Source organism: Sus scrofa, chromosome 5 (genome assembly GCF_054392235.1).
Source record: "Sus scrofa isolate SSC_HxYL_T2T_F1_AM1 chromosome 5, Sscrofa_HxYL_maternal_Yorkshire_Landrace_v2.0, whole genome shotgun sequence".
Classification (NCBI taxonomy): domain Eukaryota; kingdom Metazoa; phylum Chordata; class Mammalia; order Artiodactyla; family Suidae; genus Sus; species Sus scrofa.
In genome coordinates, this window is record NC_139387.1 from 27,157,001 (window position 1) to 27,171,888 (window position 14,888).

The window sequence follows — 14,888 nt, forward strand, 5'->3', positions numbered from 1 at the left end:
GAGCAGGATATCTTTTTTTGACAGTTTGCAGTCTATTTGGTTGAAGGTTGTACAGCAGTTGGTTGTTATTTTTTTGCTTTTATAAGAGAAGGTGAGCTCAGGCCCTTCTATTCTGCTGTCTTAATCCCATCTTTCCTTTTTTTTTAAAGTCCATTTTGTCTGATGTGAATATTGCAACTCCTGCCTTTTGTCATTTCTATTTACATGAAATATCTCTTTCCATTGCCTCATGTTCAGTCTTTGTGTATCCTTTGCCCTAAGGGGGATCTCTTGTAGACAGCATATTGTAGGCTCTTGTTTTTTATCCAGTGTACCACTCTATGTCATCTGTTTGGAGTATTCAGTCCATTGACATTTAAGGAAGTTATTGATAAATATGTATTTATTGCCATTATAAACCTTATTTTCCAGTTGATTCTATGCTCCTCCTTTGTTTCTTTTTCTTTTTTTTTTGGTTGGATGATTTCCTTTTATTTTATGCTTGTGTTCTCTTTCAGTATTTGTGAATTTATTGTTTTGTTTTGATTTGTGGTTGCCCTGTTTTTTACAATGTTAATCCCTTCCTATATCTGCTTGCTTTAGACTGAGAGTCATATAGGCTCAAACACATTCTTAAAAAAAGTCTAGATTTTCTTACCCTTCTTCTCCACATCTTATGATTTTGATGTTCTTGTATACATCTTCATGTTTATCAATTTCCTGTTCCTTGTATTTATCATCGTTTTCACAAGTAGGTTTTTTTTTTTTTTGTTTGTTTTTTTCCTTTTAGATCTGTGTCCTGGCTTATTTAAGTGATTACTTTCTAATTGTGATTTTCTCCATTCTATATCTTCTTACTTCTTTTCTATTTGGAGGAGACTTTTCAGTATTTTAGAATGGGTTTAGTATTGCTGTATTCTTTTAGTTTTTGGTTGTCAGAGAAATTCTTTATTTCTCTTTCATTTTAAATGATTATCTTTCTGATTTTTCCATTTTAGAACCTTGATTGTATCTTTTTTTTTTTTTTTGTCATTTTAGGGCTGTACCTGCAGCATATGGAGGTTCTCAAGCTAGGGGTCAAATCAGAGCTGCAGCTGCCGGCCTACACCACAGCCACAGCAATGCCAGATCCAAGCCATGTCTGTGACCTACACCACAGCTCTTGGCATTGCTGGATCCTTAACCCACTGAGTGAGGCCAGGGATTGAACCTGTGTTCTCATAGATAATAGTCAGATTCGTTTCTGCTGAGCTGCAAGGGGAACTCCTAAGAACTTTGAATATATCTTGCCACTCCCTTCTGGCCTGTAGCATTTCTGTAGAGAAATCAGCTGATAGCCTATGGGTGCTCCCTTATAATTAAGCCTTTGTTCTTCTCTTGCTGACTTTAGAATTCTCTCCTTACCTTTAACTTTTGCCATTGGTATTATGTCTTGCTATAGGTTTGTTTGGGTGCAGCTGGTTTGGGGCTCTCTGTGCTTCCTATATCATTTTTTTGGGGGGGAGGCTTTTTAGGGCCACACCTATGGCATATGGAGGTTCCTAGGCTAGGGTCCAATTGGAGCTATAGCTGCCAGCCTACACCACAGCCACAGCAATGCAGGATCCAACCTGCATCTGCAGTCTACACCACAGCTCATGCCAATGCCAGATCCTTAACCCACTGAGCAAGGCCAGGAGTTGAACCTGGAACCTCATGGTTCCTCGTCGGATTCATTTCTGCTGTACCATGATGGGAACTCCTGCTTCCTGTATCTTGATATCTGATTCCTTCTTCAGATTTGGCAAGTTTCAAATGTATTTTCAATCCCCTTTTGTTTCTCTTCTACTTCTGCAACCCCTATTATGTGTCAATTGGAACGTTTTCTATTGTGCCAAATAGCTCCTATATCGCTTTCATTTTTTTTTTTTTTTCCACTTGCCTTTCTGCTGTTTGTCGTGACTGGGTGATTTCCATTATCCTGTCTTCCAAGTAACTTATTCATCCCTCTGCATTATTCATTCTGCTGTTCATTGCTGTTAACTCAGCTTTTGTGTCTGCAAATGAATTTTCTAATTTTTCTTGGCTCCTCCTTGTAGTTTCTAGTTCCTTTTTAATGTAATATGCATTACTGTTGACATCTGCTGCTAATTCCTTTGGTATTTCCATTTCCTCCTTTTTGGACTCAAGTGTCAAGTGTCTAACGACTGCAGAAGTGAAGTCTATTTCATTGTTTGCTCCTTCAGGGGATTCTCCTGTTCTTTTAACTGGGAATGGTTTCTGTTCTTCTTAATTTTTTTTTTTTTTTTTACTTTTTAGAGCTGCACCTGCAGCATATGAAAGTTCCTGGTCTAGGAGTCAAATCAGAGCTGCAGCTGCAGGCCTATGCCACAGCCATCGCAACACTTGATCCAAGCCACTTCTGCAACCTACATTGCAGTTTTCAGTAATGCTGGATCCTTAACTCACTGAGTGGGGCCAGGGATTGAACCTGTGTCCTCATGGAGATTTGTCAGGTTCTTCACCTGCTGAGCCATAGTAGAGCCACTCTACTATGCTTCTTTATTTTGCTTATGTTTTTCTTATTCTGTGAGTTTAGGGAGAACAATTTTCTACTGTCGTCTTGGAGAGCTATTTACATGTGGGAATGTCCCTGGGTAGCTTGTGAGGGCTTACTGTTTTTTTGGTGTGAGGGCTGCTTTTGGTTTGGCTGCTTGCTGTTTCTTTCCTTACTGTGTGCAGACTGTTACCCATGGTAGGGGTTGCGAAGGTATATGGCCTGTGTGTGCTTCCTGGAAGGTGGGGCAGTTGGCTGTGCCTGCAGGCAGCACCTGGTCACTGGGCCCTTGGCTGTGGTGAGGACCCATGTACAGGTGGGGGCGGCAGCCTGCTTCTGGTTGTAGGGCTTTTGGCAGAGCAGTGACTCTCAAGGAAATGAGGGTGGTGCCCAGAAACCTTGGCAGTGGCAATGGTGGAGCATGTCGTTCCCATAGATTGGGGGCAATGAGTGGTGTTTGGTTGGAGGGCCCTCCAAGGCATCGACCCTAGAGGTGATTGACTACAGACAGTGCCTTTTCATGGGACCCTTAGTTGTCCCATGACAACCTCTGGAGTCTGAGACGGCTGCGGTGATTTGTACCCATCCCCATAGCCTGTGCAAGAGGTGCTCGCTGCCCAAGTGCCCGAGTGTTTGCAGAGAAAGAAGTTCCTATGGTGGCCTGTCCCACCCCACCCCTTGCACTCCCCAACAAGGGCCCAGGCCTCCTTCAGCTGTGGCGCACTGCTCCCTAGCCCCCTCAGGCTGATTCCACAAAGCCAACACTAGTCCCCTCCCAGGAACTGATCTCTGTAGTCCGAGCCTCAGTGCCCAGCCCCTGCCCAAGTGTCTCAGGCTGTGGTGTTTGGGGCAGCAGAACTGATCATCTGTGTGGCTCTCTCTCTGCTTTGCCGTCCTCAGTCCAGCAGCTCTGATTTTCTGTGAGGCTTCGAGGCTGCCTCTCAGTGCCGGCTGGTCTTTCTGTCAGGTGGCCTCCCAGGGTGCAGATTCTTTTCCTCCTTCACAGCTCCCTCCCCAGAGTGCTGGTTCTGTCTGATTCTTTTTCTCTTCTTTCCCCTTTTATTCTACCCAGTTATGTGGAGGGTTTCTTGCCCTTTTTGGAAGTCTAAGGGCTTCTGCCAGCATTCAGTAGTTGCTCTGAACAAATTGTTCTACATGTAGATGGTTTTTATTGATGGGTTTGTAGGAGAAAGGGTGCACCGTATCCATCTCCCCTGCTGTCTTGATCCTGCCTCCTAGTTGCCTGTTTTTAAGCTTTATACTTGGAGCGATATGTAATACTTTGTCATTTTATGAAATCATACATGATATAGCCTGTGACTTCTTTTGTTCAATATTGTTAGAGTATTCTGTGTTGATATGTGTGCCATGGGTTTATTGTTTCACGTTACATATTATTCCATTATATGTCTATACTAGAGTTTATCCTAGCTAATATTTAGTAGGAGTTCCCGTCGTTACTCAGTGGTTAACGAATCTGACTAGGAACAATGAGGTTGCAGGTTTGATCCCTATCCTAGCTAATATTTAAACATATTTTTTCTTTTTACAGTCACACCTGTGGCATATGGAAGTTCCCAGGCTAGGGGTTGAATCACAGCTGCAACTGCGGGCCTTCACCACAGCCACAGCACTGCCAGATCTGAGGCGCATCTATGATCTATGCCTCAGCTTGTGGCAACTTTGCATCCTTAACCCAGCGATCAAACCTGTGTCCTCTTGGACACTATGTCATGTTCTTAACCTGCTGAGTGACAATGGGAATTCCTATCCTATCTAATACTGATTGTTTTCAACTTTGTTATTGTGGACAATCCTGCTGTACACAGGCAAGAGTTACTCGAGGGTATCTGCCTGGAGTGAAATTGTTGGCTCATATCACATGCACACACTTGACTTTTAACAGCTAATGTCACTTTCCTTCTCTGGTTTCCAGTATAAAATACTCTTGTGGTTGCTCCTTTGTTAGCTCACCTTCCTCTAACAGCCCCTAAATGCTGAAGTCCCTTGGTATTAGAGCCCCTTCTTTTCTTATTCTATACTCTTCCAAGGGGATCTCACTTACCTTCCTAGCTCAGAGCTCTCTCTTGAACCATAGAGCCAAGTGTCCACTGAACACCTATACACTTGGATGTCTTAAAGGTACCTTAGGTCTGACATGTCAAAGTAAAAATTTTTACCATCTTCCATCCCCACCCAACTTGGTCTTTTAGTTTTACGTATCTCAGTGATGGTACCACCATCCATCCTATTACTCATCCTTGATACCTCTGATTGATTCCCTTTCCATATTCTGTCCATTATTGACTTAAAAAAATGGCACAACCTGAAAGTTGAGTTAGGTTTTACTTGGGGCAAAATTAGGACTTAAGACTGGGAGACAGCTTCTCAGGTAGCCCTGAGGAAAAAAACCACTCTGAGGAGGAAAGCGGGGAGCTAGGGTATATAGGCAGTTAGCAGGAACAAAAGATTACAGAAATCAGATTATCGCAAGAAATTCAGTACATTTCCATGGGAAGATGCAAAGGTCTGGGCTTACTGGAATCACTCCTTTGATGTACACTGCAGCTATGGGGCCAGTATTCTTTGTTTTCTTCCTGAGTTCCCTCAGGGCTCACCCTTGGGAGTGGCTGCACTCACAGATGACTGTGACATCTTTCGTTTAGTCGACCTAACTGCAGCCAGAGAGGCAGTATTTCAGGCAGCTCTGCCACAGAGAGGAAAGGGGAACTATCTATGTGATAAAGGTGAAGGGGGCAGGGCCTGCAGCATGCACGCATTTTACAAAGTTTGCTTCTCGTCTTGTGAAGGTTACTACTAGTCACGAGGAGCAGACATCACCATGAAGGGTTTTAGTGTTATTCTGGATATGAGGAGATGCAAGAAGTAGGCTCAAAGTCCTCTCCTAAAACTATCTAACTCTCTGAAGACATGCTCTTCCAGTTTTCCCAGAGCACAAAGTGCCTCACGCCTGGTCTCCACCCTGAGATCCACTTGGGGTGCTGCAGGTCAGCTGCTACAGTGGCTCATGTTTTAATCCATGTAGAGGCTGATGGCAAGTGCCAAACTTCAGTTCACACCATCATCAAATTTTGTCCACTTCACCTCCTAAATACCTGTTAGACTCCTGCCATCCTACCTCCAGTACTCTTCTCTTGCCTAGAATACTTCGCCTTCAACTAGTCACTGTGTATCCAGTTTTGATTATCTTTTGCTTATTTTTCAAACTATGGTCAAAAGGATTAAAAAACAAAAACACCCCTTTCACTACTCCTGTCAGAAAAGTGACTTGGCTGTTTAGCAGCCTTATCTCATGCTGGCCACCTCCAACTTTGTGCTCCAGGACTACTGGCCTGCTTTCAGCTTCTTAGTCATTCTAGCCCCTCAACCCTCCCCCTTCTGTTGGTGTATCTTGTTCTGTCTGGAATGCTGCCTTCCCCTCTCCTCAGATTTAACTCCTATTCATCTGTTAGATCCCAGTTTAAACATTCCTTCTGCAGAGAAGGCTTTCCCAACTCTCCAGACCAGATCAGATCTCATTGTATGTATTTCCTGACAATCTTGGTTTTTCTTATGGCAACTGTCATTGCATGTGCTTAAACATTTTGGTAAGTATTTATGTCTCAGTGGATTATAAATCTAATATTAATCTATTATAAATATCAATAGGCCTTAATAGTTGAATGAATGTATATAAAATATCTGGGACAATATATACAATATCCCAGTGTCTGGCACATAATAAGTACACAGTAAGTGGAAACTATCATTTTTAGGACCCCTCATGTCCTTATTATTCTCATAGATCCTGCTCAGTGTGCTGTTGGCTTTTTGTATTCCTTTCAGAAGCTCTGAGGACTTTTCCTGGCAATTCTAGTAGAATGGGACAGTTTGGTATTCCTTGTTCATTCCTTGTTCATTCAGAAACTTGATAAGAAGCATTTTACATATTCTTGTTTAATTCTCACAATTCTATAATCTAGGTACCCTACGTCATCTCCTTTTCATGGTTGAGAAAAATGAGGCATAGAAAGCTTAAGAAACTTGCCCAACGTCACTTTTTTTTTCTTTTCTTTTTAGGGCTGTACCTGTGGCACATGGAAGTTCGCAGGCTAGGGGTTGAATTGGCGCCGCAGCTGCAAAGCCTACAACAACACAGCCACAGCAACTTGGGATCTGAGCTGTATCTGCAACCTACACCACAGCTCATGGCAACACTGGATCCTTAACCCACTGAGTGAGGCCAGGGATTGAACACACATCCTCATGGATCTTAGTTGGGTTTGTTACTGCTGAGCCACAATGGGACCTCCCCAAAGTCCCCTTTTAATATAAGGCTCTGAAGCCCAAACAGACTAGTACAGTCAACCGAGTGATGATGGTTTTTGAGTAAATGTCCTTAATCTAAGACCTGTGAAATCCAGAGAAGGAAGAACTTAGCCATTGAGGAAGGCATCATGGAGCGTGTATGGTTAAGACCAGCCCTGATGGGGGGGAGGGTGTGGGGTTGATAGAGAAGAGGCGGGAGAGGCATTCCCAAGCAGATGAGAAGATGGAATCTGCAAAATGAGAGTAGATCTTAGAAATAACCAAACTCCTCTTATTTTGTTGCCTCTTAGATTGTTTTGTGCCAGAATAACATCCGGAATCAGGCTCATATGAACAGAGTGGTCACCCATGAACTCATTCATGCATTTGATCATTGTCGTGCTCATGTGGACTGGTTCACCAATATCAGACATTTGGCCTGTTCTGAGGTAGGTTTTACCATAGAAGATACTTGTTTTCCCTAGAACATTGTTGTATGTTTGAATATTTTCTTCAACTGTGACATATTCCTTTTTTTTTTTTTTTTTTTGCCATTTCTTGGGCCGCTCTAGTGGCATATGGAGGTTCCCAGGCTAGGGGTCCAATCGGAGCTGTAGCCACCGGCCTATGCCAGAGCCATAGCAACACAGGATTGGAGCCTCGTCTGCAACCTATACCACAGCTCATGGCAACGCCAGATCCTTAACCCACTGAACAAGGCCAGGGATCGAACCAGCAACCTCATGGTTCCTAGTCGGATTCGTTAACCACTGAGCCACGATGGGAACTCCCATATTCCTTTTCTTGTAATTTCACATTGATCTTTCATTTTTAACTATTGAATACAATGAGATACTAGAGACATTTTAAGTATCTTTTTAGAATTGTTTTGAATATAACCTTTAAATCCTAATAACAGTGATGACTTTATAATAATAAACTTTTTCCTGTAGAATAAACCATATACTATAAAAAATATTTCTAGGAGTTCCCATCGTGGTGCAACAGAAACAAATCCGACTAGGAACCATGAGGTTGCAGGTTTGATCCCTGGCCTTGCTCAGTGGGTTAAGGATCTGGCACTGCCATGAGCTGTGGCGTAGGTCACAGATGTGGCTTGGATCCTGCGTTGCTCTGGCTCAGGCGTAGGCGGGCAGCTACAGCTCCGATTAGACCCCTAGCCTAGGAATCTCCATATGCTGTGGGTGTGGCCCTAAAAAGCAAAAAAAAAAAAAAAAAAAAAAAAAAAGATATATATATATATACACACACACACTTATTTATAGTTTAAAACATGTACGGTGTTGTTTGTGGCTTCTTATTTTGTGCTGCCTTCCTTAGGTAAAGCTGCTTGCTTACAGAGAGTAAACATTTAGTCTAAAAAATACACCATAGAAAAACATTTACTGTTACATGTTTGTCATTTTGCTCTCAGAAGTACACACACACATATTTTGCTAGAGAGACATTTGTATTTCGTACTTGTATTTCATTAATCGAAGAGGGCAATGTGCTGAAAAGCAAAACAAAAACAAAAACAAAAAACCAAAAAATTAATAAATTTTAAGCTCCTACTTTATAACTTATTTTCTCTTTCCCTTGAAATTAACAAGCAGCCCCATTGCATCTACCTACAACTCATTATTTGAAAGAAAGACAAATCTGAGTTTTTAAATATTTCTGTCTCTTGGATATCATGAGAATTAGTGCTTGTTAGCTAGTTAAAATGTGTTAATTACTTTGAGCTCACCAGAGGCATGAAGCCCCATTATTATAGAAGTAACAAGGAGTGGGCCAAAACTCTGAGGTCCAACTCTTTGACTTTTGGTTCCAGAAGAAATTAGTTCTGGAGTTCCTGCTATGGCTAGTGGGTTAAGAATCTGACTGCAGTGGCTCGGTTTGATGTGAAGGTGTGGGTTCGATCCCTGGCCCAGTGCATTGGGTTAAAGGATTAGCGCTGGTATTGGCTCAACTGCAGCGTAGGTTGCAGCTGTAGCCTGGATTCAGTTTATGATCCCGGAACTTCCATGTGCTGTGGGTGCAGCCATGTGGAAAAAAAAGAAATTGGTTTTGTCAGTAGGGCTCCAGTGGAAATATATGAAAATTTTCTTTGGATACCTGATTGCCACCACTGTATTTGGTATTGTCTAGCATAGCTCCTGGGTCTCTGCTGTTTTTAATTTAAGAAGTTCATAAGTCAATAGAGTTTAAAAAAGTCTTATAGATACTCTGTCCTCAGAAAACATGCTCATTTTATATTCTTTTACAATTAAACCAGTTGATATAAAGGTATAAAGGCACAAGTGCTCATTCTCTTTTTATTTGCCTTCTCTTTGTGATAGGTTCGAGCTGCTAACCTTAGTGGAGACTGCTCACTTTTAAATGAAATATTCAGGTTACATTTTGGATTAAAACAACATCATCAGGTAAAACCTATCATATGAAATCACTTACCATCAAGAATGCTATGAGTAGAAATAATGAATAGAGAAAACAGGAATGAGAAGTACATTTAGCATTTGAAAGAACTACTTATAAGAATGCAAAATGTAAGAATTCTTATTGTGGCTCAGTGGGTTAAAAACCCAACTCGTATCCATGAGGATGCAGGTTTGATCCCTGGCCTTGCTCAGTGGGTAAAGATCTGGCATTGCCGTGAGCTGTAGTGTAGTCTGCAGCTGCAGCTCAGATTCGACCCCTGGCCCAGGAATTTCCATATGCCACAGGTGTGGACTTTAAAACAAACAAACAAAATGTATACCATTTAGGCCAAATAGATGGAATTCAGTTGGTTCTACTGTATAATTACAGGCAAGCTGTATGACAGAGTATTTTATGGTGAAAAGACCTGTGACCTTGTTCATAGGATACTTGTGGGTGGGGGTAGATAAGGAAGGGAAGTGAAATCACTGCCTGTCTTACTTTTATCCTAGCAGTTCTGGACTTAACATTTTGAAACCATCACAGTATTTTTCAGACAAAAAAGTAATACCTATCAGAACAGAGACTGCACTGTAGCACAAGTTATGGCTGTGTACTTAGTACATCTTTAAAGGCTGTATGATGTGACAGCAAAGCTTTGGATCAGCACCAAATTGATTCTGATGTGCTGAGTTGAGTGAAATTTTGTATACAAAACAAAATTAAAACAGGAATAAAACTATAGGCAAGATCATCCTGCTACAAAGCCAGGTCCAAGATAGATGGACACAGGGAGAGGAAGTTTAGAATTGATGGATTGATAAAGAATGGGTAGTTCCCATTGTGGTGCAGTGGAAACGAATCTGACTAGGAACTATGAGGTTGCAGGTTTGATCTCTGGCCTCGCTCAGTGGGTTGGGGATCTGGCATTGCTGTGAGCTGTGGTGTAGGCTGGCAGCTGTAACTCCAGTTGGACCCCTAACCTGGGAACCTCCATATGCTGCAGGTGCAACTCTAAAAAGACAAAAGACAAAAGACAAAAAAAAAATGTGAACGGTTCTACCCATCACCTATGAAGGGGGCTCCATGTCCACACTCAGGAGAAAGGCTGGTCAGAGCTTTTTCTATGGGAAAAGGCTGCTGGGCCATTTGGAGAAGTGCATGGACATCAGGATAGCCCTTTCAAAAAAGGACAGGCCGGGAACAGGAAGGCCCTTGGTTTTTCAGAGTAGAGAGTAACTCAACTCGGGGGAGAAAGATGGAAAGTCACAGCAAACTACTAAGAGAAATTGTGAACTCAGTGAAAGGGAGCTGGAAGGCAATCCTGGGTCCAGGTCAGGGCTGAGAAGCTTTCAGCCTGTGCCAAGTCAGCTTAGTGATGTGCTGTGTGGCTTCGTGTACTCTGGTCCTTGCTCATCTGGTAAACTGAGCACCTGACTGGGCGGTGTGTTCTGGCCCTCAGTGGAAAGGGTGGGAGTGGACTGAGCATCAGTACATCCCAGAGAAGAGGCTCATGCACTGAAGGTTTTCGATTCATGGCCCAGAATCTTTAAAAGACAAATATCCCCTCTTTTCACCTTGGGTAGCAGAAGTAGCAGCAGCGAATGAGTAGCAGTGGGATGGGAAATATGTGGAGGTGGTTGGGGGAGAAGAGTGTCTTAGAAAACAGAGTCCCTACTTTTGTATTGCAGGTGCCCAAGAAATAAACATCGATTAGAATAACTCATTGTAAAAATTGCACTTTTAACAGAAATGTATTACATTTGGAAAGAATTAAATCTGAATTGTGATCTATACTTGAGCCTCTCCAACCTCGGAGGTGCCAGGAAACTCATGTTTTCTAGCATTTTACTACCTGCAAGGGAGCCCTTTCTTCTTTCTGGCAATTGCTGTCATGGCTGTAATGGTTGCTTTCTCCCCTTATTCCTCTGAACCTGGGGTTTATTTTTTAAATCAGCATTTGGTTCTTAGGTTGAAAAGCACTGGTTTATCGTCCAATAATAGCAGGCAGGCTGATCCAAGCCAAAATAAAACTGGGAACACCGGAGTTCCCGTCGTAGCGCGGTGGTTAACGAATCTGACTAGGAACCATGAGGTTGCGGGTTCGGTCCCTGTCCTTGCTCAGTGGGTTAACGATCCGGCGTTGCCGTGAGCTGTGGTGTAGGCTGCAGACGCGGCTCGGATCCCGCGTTGCTGTGGCTCTGGCGTAGGCCAACAGCTACAGCTCCGATTAGACCCCTAGCCTGGGAACCTCCATATGCCGCAGGAGCGGCCCAAGAAACAGCAAAAAGACAAAAAAAACAAAAAACAAAAAACTGGGAACACCAAGGAAATCAGTGATTGGCAGGCTTACAACCTGTGTTTGGTTATGTTTCAGGAAAAGGTTAAATGTTGTTCTTGAGTTTCCATTTGGAGAAATAAATGGGTTTAAAGCTCCTCAAGAATTGGAATGGCCAACCTCACCTTTCTTAAAATAATAGAATACTGAGAAATTCTAGTTTATTACTCTGTAACTTTAGGTAAGTTATTCTTTTAGGTAGAGAGCTTAAATACTCATGCAACGAACACTCAGGAAAAAAAAAAGTTGATTTTTTTTTTCCTTGAAAAATTAGGACAACTTCAAATTTTGCATGTATATATGTGTGGTTTCCTGTTGCCTCCAGGGGAAATGCCCCTCTCGAAGGAAAGGTTACCTAGCATTTGGTCAATTGAAAAGTTAAGCAAGAGAGGCACAGAAGTAAAGCACATTTCAGATTTATTTAAATTAAAAATAAATTTAACCGGAACCTAATTTATAGATTTTCTGGTTTTATATATTGGGAGTTATTGTTTGGTAGATGCTACATAGAATTTCAGAGAATGACATCTGCTTATATTTATTGGGAAAGATGAGAAGAAGGGAAGAGGTCTTATTTACACCTAAATAATTTTATTTTTTGGTTTTTAGGGCTGAACCCCAGGCATATGGAAGTTCCCAGGCTAGGGGTTGAATCAGAGCTATAGCTGCCAGCCTACATCACAGCCACAGCAACTCGGGATCCGAGCCGCTACTGCCACCTACAGCAATGCCAGATCCTTGACCCACTAAGTGAGGCCAGGGATCAAATCCGCATCCTCATGGATACTAGTCGGAGTTGTTTCCGCTGTGCCACAATGGGAACTCAACCTAAATAATTTTAGATTGAGCTAAACATGCTCCATAATTTAGTGTTTCTTCTTTGGAATGACAAGAAATTAATTTTGACTGTGGTTCAGACTATATCTATAAAATGTTATTTCATGATTAAAATTTCATAGAAAATTAAAACCACATACCTTTTCTTGCTCCTTAGACTTGTGTGAGAGACAGAGCCATTCTTTCTATCCTGGCTGTTAGGAACATAAGCAGAGAAGTCGCTCAGAAGGCTGTTGATGAAGTTTTTGAATCTTGTTTCAATGACCACGAACCTTTTGGAAGGATCCCTCATAACCAGACCTATGCAAGATACGCTCATAGAGACTTTCAGAACCGGGATCGGTACTATTCAAATATATGAAGGCAGTGACACTTTTATATCACAGAGCTGCAGTGATCATGAAAAAAAAAATTGTGGTTCCCAAGTGGACAAACATATAAAACGTAAGTCATCAATTAAATACACAGAAGACGCCAAAGATGCTGATTCTAGCATATGATCAGGAAAAGTAACTGTGGTAAGAAATGAAACTGCCTTGGGAGTTCCTGCCACGGCACAGTGGTTAAGAATCTGACTGTAGCGGCTCGGGTCACTCCAGAGGTGTGCACTCGATCCCCAGCCTGGCGCAGTGGGTTAAAGTGGTGTTGTGGCAGTTGCAGCTCAGGTTCAGTCCTTGGTCTGGGAGCTGGGTGTGGCCATTAAAAAAAAAAAAAAAAGAAAGAAACTGCTGTAAACTCCAAGGCAGACATTTTTGTAGCTATTTGGTAGATAAGGCAAATAAATTGCATTTTAAAAAAGTACACTTTATAAATTTTTAATGACAGTGATTTGTTTTTATTACATGTATTATTTTAAAACTCGATTATGAAACCCTTATATGATGTTGATTGGTATTTACATTAACTGTAAAGAAAGATGTACCAATCTCACTAGAAGATGTTTGCGATTGATTGAAACATTCAAAGAATGAAAACTGGGACTAATTCAGTGATCCCATAAAATTTATCCCTGTTTGCCTATAATTTACCTTAAAAATAATTGAATGCAGGTGGAGAGTGGGGTGGAGGATGCAGGTGGAGAGTGGGGTGAAGGTATAAATTAAACAAGATGGCAGAATATTGGTCATTGTCAAAACTGATGGGTACAAGGATATTCATTATACTATTCTGTGAATGTTGTAAATGTTTGAAATTTTCCACACTAATTTTTCTAAACTGGAGGAAATCAGTTAAAGTAAGACACACTGCATTCTGAATGCTATAAGCTTTTTTAAAAATGAGAACTAGTAGAGCCACACAGTCTCTGCAAGGCAGGAAACTGAATGCTAAATAATTAGAAAAATTCTTGTTTTGTTCATTTTGGCCCTTGGGAAAGAGAAGGAAGGGCAGACTGAAGAATGAAACAGGATAATCAGGGTCTGCAGCAACCAGACCAGGCTATTTCAACTATTCAGCTTCCTCTGCTCAAGGGGATAGAGATATCCAGGCAAGATATTACCAAACTTAGTTATTTGTTAATTAAATTCACTTCAGAGCAATACCCTAAGTGCATAATTAATTAAATGTTAATTTATGCTGATGATAATACTGCACTTGAATTTTGAACTTTTTCCCCCCGAGTTTAAAATATTTGAGAAGCAAGAGCTAAGTGTTCTGCTAATAACTTGCATTTTTCTCACATTATTTTCTGTTTCTTCTCTGAGTTCTAGTCCCAACTTTTATAATGCAAGTGTTAGAGTTCCCAAGAGCAGATTTAGACTATCTGGGATTTTACAGGGATAATACTATTTCTTCAGCAGGTACCAAGGCTCAGTCAAAGGAAAAAAATTAACATCCTAAGTGGCAAGTAGCAGTTTCTCTGAGGGCTAACCTCATTTGTACTGCCTCATACCCAAGGTGATAAAATAAGGGGGAAAAAGATTAAAATGGGTCAAGAAAACTCTCCTAACGTAATGCTTCTTTTTCTGAAAATTAGTAAGTCATAGTCCCCGAGCAAAGGCCCAAACTGTATAGATGTACCTTCCAAATCTGGATCTGCAGGGTCAAAGCCAAAGACATATCTGGAGGGGCCAGGCAGGCCACTGGAGTGGCCACTTTAGTAGGAGGCCTAAGTGGCTGGACTCAGGGCTCACTAAGGGGACCACAGCTGCCCCTCATTCTTCCAACCACTGCATGAGGAGGAGAATCAATCTGTGGGAGAAAACAGACATTGCATTACTTCACTAAATAATAATAATAATTATTATTATTGTCTTTTTGCCATTTCTAGGCATATGGAGGTTCCCAGGCTTGGGGGCGAATCGGAGCTGTAGCTGCCGGCCCTACACCACAGCCACAGCAATGCGGGATCTGGGCCGTGTCTGCAACCTATACCACAGCTCATGGCAACTCCGGATCCTTAACCCACTGAACAAGGCCAGGGATTGAACCCACAACCTCATGGTTCCTAGTCGGATTCATTAACCACTG

General features: G+C 41.9%; 1 protein-coding gene and 1 long non-coding RNA gene across 3 annotated transcripts in view; one reads left to right on the forward strand and one right to left on the reverse strand.

Annotated features, from left to right (window-relative positions):
• ATP23 (ATP23 metallopeptidase and ATP synthase assembly factor homolog) overlaps positions 1–13,425 on the forward strand; it is a 42,361-nt gene extending 28,936 nt beyond the window's left edge. For both annotated transcript variants that reach the window (XM_084956218.1, XM_003481644.5), the window contains exons 4-6: positions 7,135–7,272; positions 9,166–9,249; positions 12,577–13,425. In XM_084956218.1, coding sequence (XP_084812344.1) covers positions 7,135–7,272; positions 9,166–9,249; positions 12,577–12,780 — 426 coding nt within the window. In that variant the 3' untranslated portion in view covers positions 12,781–13,425. The remainder of the gene's footprint in view (positions 1–7,134; positions 7,273–9,165; positions 9,250–12,576) is intronic.
• LOC110260689 (uncharacterized) lies at positions 8,232–14,528 on the reverse strand. Its single transcript, XR_002343989.2, has 3 exons — positions 14,439–14,528; positions 12,560–12,613; positions 8,232–8,336 (listed from the first exon to the last, which is right to left on the reverse strand). It is a non-coding gene; the product is annotated as an uncharacterized LOC110260689 (long non-coding RNA).
• Between the last annotated feature and the right edge of the window lie 360 nt (positions 14,529–14,888).